Source organism: Neopelma chrysocephalum, unplaced genomic scaffold, assembly GCF_003984885.1.
Source record: "Neopelma chrysocephalum unplaced genomic scaffold, ASM398488v2 Primary Assembly neopelma1_96097, whole genome shotgun sequence".
In the NCBI taxonomy this organism is placed as follows: Eukaryota; Metazoa; Chordata; class Aves; order Passeriformes; family Pipridae; genus Neopelma; species Neopelma chrysocephalum.
Genome location: NW_020924748.1, coordinates 7,731 through 14,225, shown reverse-complemented (window position 1 = coordinate 14,225; position 6,495 = coordinate 7,731). Strand labels below are relative to the sequence as shown.

The 6,495-nt window shown below is 47.7% G+C and overlaps 1 protein-coding gene across 2 annotated transcripts; it reads right to left on the bottom strand.

The window, feature by feature from the left end:
• Positions 1–238: 238 nt before the first annotated feature.
• Positions 239–6,140, bottom strand: LOC113981104 (ubiquitin carboxyl-terminal hydrolase 40-like). 2 transcript variants are annotated; one of them, XM_027708339.1, is made up of 5 exons: positions 6,070–6,140; positions 2,867–3,083; positions 2,383–2,450; positions 1,252–1,365; positions 239–508 (listed from the first exon to the last, which is right to left on the bottom strand). In XM_027708339.1, exons 2-5 carry the CDS (start codon positions 3,063–3,065, stop codon positions 278–280), a joined length of 612 nt encoding a protein of 203 aa, XP_027564140.1. In that variant the 5' UTR covers positions 3,066–3,083; positions 6,070–6,140; the 3' UTR covers positions 239–277. The 2 variants fall into 2 exon arrangements, with proteins under 2 accessions (XP_027564140.1, XP_027564141.1); XM_027708340.1 differs by lacking the exon at positions 6,070–6,140 and adding an exon at positions 5,991–6,057.
• Between the last annotated feature and the right edge of the window lie 355 nt (positions 6,141–6,495).

The following is a 6,495-nucleotide window of genomic DNA, read 5'->3' as shown; positions in this document are numbered from 1 at the left end:
GTTCGCTGCTGACGGGGAAAAACCATCAGAGAAGAGAAATTAATTTTTACACCTCGATTTTTTTGGAATTACAAAGAGCATCAAAGACTGTAAATATACATTTTGCTGTTGTTAGAGAGCTGAGCAGTGAGGTAACTGCATCTCCCAAAGGCTCAGAGGATGGGGGAACACTTGGGTTTTTTCCCCTCTGAGGGAGGTGGTTTGGAAAACGCGGCCACGACTTCAAGTCTCGATTCAACAAGGACGCACGAAAGATGAGATTTCTTTTCTTTTGGACTTAAAAAAAAAAAAGAATATTGGAAGTACCTTCATCACACTGTGGTGGAAAATGCCCCCGTTTTACCTGTCTCTCACTGACATTCTTGCACTCCTTGCACACGATGTGGTTGACAACGACCCCGTGGTACAGTCGGTTGATGAGGTCATGGCCTGATGTCCCCACCAGGGAGGTCTCCAGAGCACTGAACAGGATCCTGTTCAACTCCTGCACATCATGTTGCCTCATCTCCTGCCCCAGGAAACAGGGAGAAATCAAACAGGGAGAAGTCCTTAAAAACAGCATTTATCAGGTGTCACAGAGCCGCCTCTGACTGCTCACAGGTTACCCCCTGAGGAGTAAAATACCACATTTATTACTGTTCTTGAGGGGGTTATGCTGAGCAGCTCCAAGTACATCATCTACAACCCACATACGACACTTCCACTTGGGAAGAATCCCAGAATGGTTGTGGTTGGGAGGGATTTTAAAGCTCATCCCATTCCATCCCCTGCCATGGGCAGGGACACCTTCCACTAGCCCAGGTTGCTCCACTGGCCTTGGACACTTCCAGGGATGGGGAAACCACAGCTTCTCTGGGAATTCCATCCCACCCCCTCCCCACCCTCCCAGGGAAGAATTCCTTCCCAATATCCCACCTAACCCTGCCCTCTGGCAGTTTGAAGCCATTCCCCCTTGTCCTGTCACTAAACTCTAAGATGAGTGACACACTTCCACTTGGGTAAGAATCTGAGTATTTGAGGACACTGCCGGAAAACATTCCTGTAAAAACCAAGGAAAAGCTACTGGAGTTGTATCAAAGAGAACTGGCATGGAGTTTGTGTGGAGAGCCAACAACAGCTGACCCAGCCCAAGGTCATCTCCACAGCCTGAAGGATTTTAAGATGTGTCTTAAAGCTCAAACTCCAAGAAAAAAAAAAACAAACAAACTCTCCATTGAGGAAAACAAGTTTCCAAGGGCTGGAGATTCCCACCTCATGGCTGTTCCAGCCAAAGCTCTCGGTGAGGTCTGTGGTGGATGCAGCCTGTTGGTCCAAGAGCAGGAGCTGAGCAAACAACCTCTGGAGTTGCAATGGAATTATTCGAACCTGGGAGCAAAACCCACAAAACACACCCGAACGGGTCAGAAAGGGTCATTAAAATCATTTAAATCACAGTAATTTAGTACAAAATTTGTAATAAACTATCACTGTCTGGGGCTTTCATAACACGGGTGACTTGATTCACACCAAAACAGCAGTGACACTTTGTTCCCAAAAATCTACAGTCAACGGAATCATGGAATGGCTTGGGTTGGAAGGGATCTTAAAGAACATCTCATTCCATGGGCAGGGACACCTTCCACCAGCCCAGACTGCTCCAACCTGGCCTTGGACACTTCCAGGGATGGGGCAGCCACAGCTTCTCTGGGAATTCCATCCCAGACCGTCCCCACAATTCCTTCCCAATATCCCATCTATCCCTGCCCTCTGGCAGTGGGAAGCCATTCCCCCTTGTCCTGTCCCTCCATCCCTTGTCCCCAGTCCCTCTCCAGCTCTCCTGGAGCCCCTTTAGGCCCTGGAAGGGGCTCTAAGTTCTCCTTGGACCCTTCTCTTCTCCAGGTGAACCCCTCCAGCTGTCCCAGCCTGTCCCCAGAGCAGAGGGGCTCCAGCCCTGGCAGCATCTCCGTGGCCTCCTGTGGACTCATTCCAAGATATTTCCTGTGTTGGGTCACACCAGCAGAGCCATGGAACACACCTTTAGTGATAACAAAAACTCTCCTATCACCACAGTAAAAAAGAACAACTTTTCCTGATATTATTCCTGACACTAATCCCTAAAAACTCAGCTCCAACACACCCTGATTCACAGATTTCCACGTGGTGTGGAGGAACGAGATGGAAAGGAGAACATTTCAGCAGAGATGGACTCAACATCTGATTCCTGAAGGAAAACCTTCTGGCACTGGAAACTTGGAACTGTGTGAAAAATCCAGCATCACCCAACCCAAACTGCTTTTTGGGGTTAAATCTGGGCCTTCCCTCCTCCTCACAACAAGGGGCACGGGAATTGAAACAAAATCCCTCCAACTCAACCCTGAGAAGTGACTAAAAAATTCCCAATACCTTTGCATCTGGTTTCCTGCTGTCATCCAGAGTCCCAAGTTCCTCAGGTCCCAGAGAAAACAAGGCCTCTGAAATGGGAAAGAAAAACATCTCTTTAAAAAATACAACATCTGAGGAAAAGGGGACAAGGGGGGAAAGGGGACAAGGGGGGAAAAGGGACAAGGTAGAGAAAGGTGGGAGAGAAGAACTGGCAAATATCTTTTTCAGCAATTGCAGTGATGGGATTAATAAAATTACCAACTCTAGACAGCAATAACCTCATTTATTTACACCAATTGTAACTTGTAAGAAAACTCAACGTTTCTAACACCTAAATTTTGTGCCAAACTCATTTTACAGCCCAACATCCTGGAATAATTTATTGGAAGTGAACTGTTCCTGAAAATGATCTTGAGTTCCCTGTGTTTCATAAACATCCAGCAATTAAAGTCTCCCTAAAATATCACCCCAAATATGATTTTAAAGGTGGTTTTGAAGCCTTTACCTCTAAATTCCGGTGTGAAAAGCAGAGTCTGCAGCAGGGAATTGAGGTAGCAGGTCCCACCCTGATTTTTGATCCCACTGAGGTTGGTGAAATCCCTGGGAGCTGGAGGTTCACACTCTCTGGGCTTTGATGTCTTCCCTTTTCCCCAATGATTGTTGGAAATGAAGGAAAAATCCTCGTCAAATAAGTCCCCAAACATTGTGAAGGCAAAAGAGTCCTTGAAAAAAAGAAAATGCAACAGGAGTTATTTGCTATAAAAAGGGAAATTGAACCCACTCAAATCCTCAGAAATAAACCTGTGTCTGTATTGGTTTTCTATTTTATTCTAAAAATTCATGTCAGATCCATGCAAAAAAATGTAAATTAATGTAACAAAAAAGGGGGAATTAAAAGCATTTCTGTTCCCCTGGGTCTGAACAGAACCAAACACATCCCAATTCAGTTTGGGCCCTGCAAAAAGCACAAGTATAGCAAAATAAATAAGTCCTTTTAAACATCCAGGATTAAGGAGTGCTCAAGTTTCCTGCAAGGAAAAACATGGAAGGCCTCTCCAGCTCCTTCAAATCCCTCAGAAATCCATGTGTACCCATAGCCTGCCTCTGGAATTGGCCAGTTCACATGGGGAGAGTGGAACAAACAGCCAAAAATCCAGTGATGTTGTAAGGAAATTATATATTTGCTTCCAGCTGTTTGAGCCAGAAACTCAATGGTGACTAATTTTTCTTATGGAATTCTTTTTGGAAGCTTGCTCCTTTTGTTCTGGATTTGTCAGCCCACAATTCCCTTTGGTGTGTGTAGCACCAGCAGTGAGTAATCCCTGAGTTATTCTGGAGCAGGGAATAACCATTCCCTAATTTACCTTCAGCCCACGTGAAGTTTTACACACCTTGACCATATTCCACCTCTTCCAAAAGCTTCCAGAGAGTTGGATTTAACCTACAACTGGACTCGTCTCCTACCTTAATAATTAATCTTTAATTTAATCCACCTCCTCCACACCCCTTAAACTTCTCCTTTACCTCTTTGAGAGCATAAAGACTTCAAAGCTTCAAAGCTGCAATCTTTCAGTTGATTCCACAAGGAAAAAAAAAACCCAATCAATCAACATTGCCTGTTTATTTCATGGTTTAGAACATGCTGAACTCAATCCATGGTGAACACACAAAGCACCTCCGCCGTGGGAGAGCTGAGTTTTAGCCCATTTTCCTGCCTTTCAGCCAATTCTTTAAATCAGTAACTTTCCCCTGGGTCTTAATTGTTTTAAGAGCTTTCTCAGCTTAATTGCCCTGAGAGCTTCCAGTGGCAAACCTTGTGGAATGGCTTTGGAAAATCCAAAGTAGCTGCGAGCTCATCAGGCTCATCTCCTAAGACTCTCCTTATAACCAGTGGTACGTGAATGGATTTAAGGTGCCTGAGGGCAGGGTTAGATGGGATACTGGGAAGAAATCCTTCCCTGGGAGGGTGTCCAGGGAATCTGGGCATATCCCACCCCTGGATGTGCCCAAGGCCAGGTTGGAGCAACCTGGGCTAGTGAAAGGTGTGATGATCTTTAAGGTCCCTTCCCACCCAAACCATTCCATGCTCCAGCCCATTTCAGCCCTTCCCACAAAAGTGTTTAGGGAAAAGCTCTGCTGGGAACAGCTCTGCTCGCTCTGGAATGTTCTTTCAGCTCTTCATCCAAGAGAAATCCCCCTGCAAACCCTCACAGAATAAAACAACGTGGCTCGAGACACTTTCTGATGAAAACAGAGAGGGAACAAATCTCTTCTAGAGCTTTGCATCAGCTCTTATCCCAGGACTGCCTTAAAACCTCTGGAAAGGCCCTGCCTCCTGACCTTCCAGAGGCAGTTCCCAGGTTTGGAACTCCTTCCAAAGTGTCTCACAGCCCTCACTCCTTTTTCCAGTCGGGCCTGTTGCACTTCAGCCCCTGTTCTCCTGATCTGAATCTCCAGCAGCTCGTTCCCAAGAGGAATGTTCATCCAATCAGGCACAACTCCAGGAGACACCCCCACCCACCACTCCAGGGAAGCACTTCAGTGCCAAATCCTCCCTCGCTCCTTATTTCTGGAGCCTCCAAGCACTGCTGCTGGCAGCCTCCTTCCCTTGGATCCACACAGGAATACGGATTAGAAGGAATTCTGGAGGAGGTCTCTGGTCCAAAGCAGGGCCAGCTCAGAGCACACCGTGTGCCACTGCCAAGGCTGGAATAAATCCATGGCAGGAGATCCCAAACCCATGAAAGGGATCCCCAAAGATCTCCAATAAATGCAGGAAGGAGATCCCATACCCTTCTAATAAATCCATGACCAGAGAACCCAAAAATCCCTCTAGTAAATCCATGAAAGGAAATCGCTAAATCCCTCTGATAAATCCATCACAGGAGATCCCAAACCCCTCTGATAAACCCATGACAGGAGATCCCAAAATCCCTCCAATAAACCCACGACAGGGGATCCCAAACCCATGGCAGGAGGTGACAAAACCCATGAAAACCATCCCAAACCCCTCTAATAAATCCCTGAGAGGAGATCCCAAACCCCTCTGATAAATCCCTGAGAGGAGATCCAAAACACCTCTAATAAATCCCTGACAGGAGATCCAAAACCCTTTGATAAATCCATGACAAGAGATCCCAATCACATAAAAGGGATACCCAAACCCCTCGAGTAAATCCATGGCAGGAGATCCCAAATCCATGACAGGAGATCCCAAACTCCTCTGATAAATGGGATCCTCAATTCCCTCTAATAAACCCATGGCAGGAGATCCCCAAACACATAACAAGAGATCCCAAATCCATGACAGGAGATCCCAAACTCCTCTGATAAATGGGATCCTCAATTCCCTCTAATAAACCCATGGCAGGAGATCCCCAAACACACGACAGGAGGTCTCAAATACCATGAAAGGGATCCCCTAACCCCTCCAATAAACCCATGGCAGGAGATCCCAAAACAAACGAAACGGATCCCCAAACCCCTCTAATAAACCCACGACAGGAGACATCAACCCCCCCCCCAATAACCCCATGACAGGAGATCCCCCAAACCCCTCCATAACGCCATTCCGGGAGATCCCAACCCCCCGCAACAACCCCAAACCAGAAGACGCCAGAGCCCTGTACCAAGGCCGTGCCAGGAGATCCCAAAGCCCCGCACTAATGCCGCGATAGCCCCAAAAAGCGGCCCTTTCCCGTCACTGACCGTGCCCAGCGCGGCCCTACGGCCCCGGCCCCGCGGCCGCCGCCATCTTTATTGGGGGGGGCCGCGCGGGGAACGCCGGGAACCGGCGGCCGCGCGGGGCCTGCTGGGAGTTGTAGTTCTGTGATGGCCGCGGGGCACGCCGGGAGTTGTAGTTTGGTGGCGGGAGCGGGACACCGCGTGCAGGGAATCTGTGCATACCCCGTTCCCTGGAAGTGTTCAAGGACAGGATGGGGCTTGGAGCAACCTGGGAGACTGCAAGGCTTGGCATCTCCTGCCATGGGTTTTTTAGAGGGGTTTGGGATCCCCTGTCATGGATTTATCAGAGGAGTTTTGGAGTTTCCTGTCGTGGATTTATCAGAGGGGTTTGGGATCCCCTGACATGGATTTATCAGAGGAGTTTTGGGATCTCCTGTCATGGATTTATTG

What these genes read in the sequence shown, in the direction of transcription:
- LOC113981104 (XM_027708339.1), bottom strand. Translation starts at nt 3,065, where the DNA reads ATGTTTGGGGACTTATTTGACGAGGATTTTTCCTTCATTTCCAACAAT. An exon ending in GCAGGAAACCAGATGCAAAG is followed by an intron (nt 1,366 to 2,382) that starts GTATTGGGAATT and finishes TTTTGCTCCCAG; the next exon opens with GTTCGAATAATTCCATTGCA. An exon ending in TTGGCTGGAACAGCCATGAG is followed by an intron (nt 509 to 1,251) that starts GTGGGAATCTCC and finishes TTCCTGGGGCAG; the next exon opens with GAGATGAGGCAACATGATGT.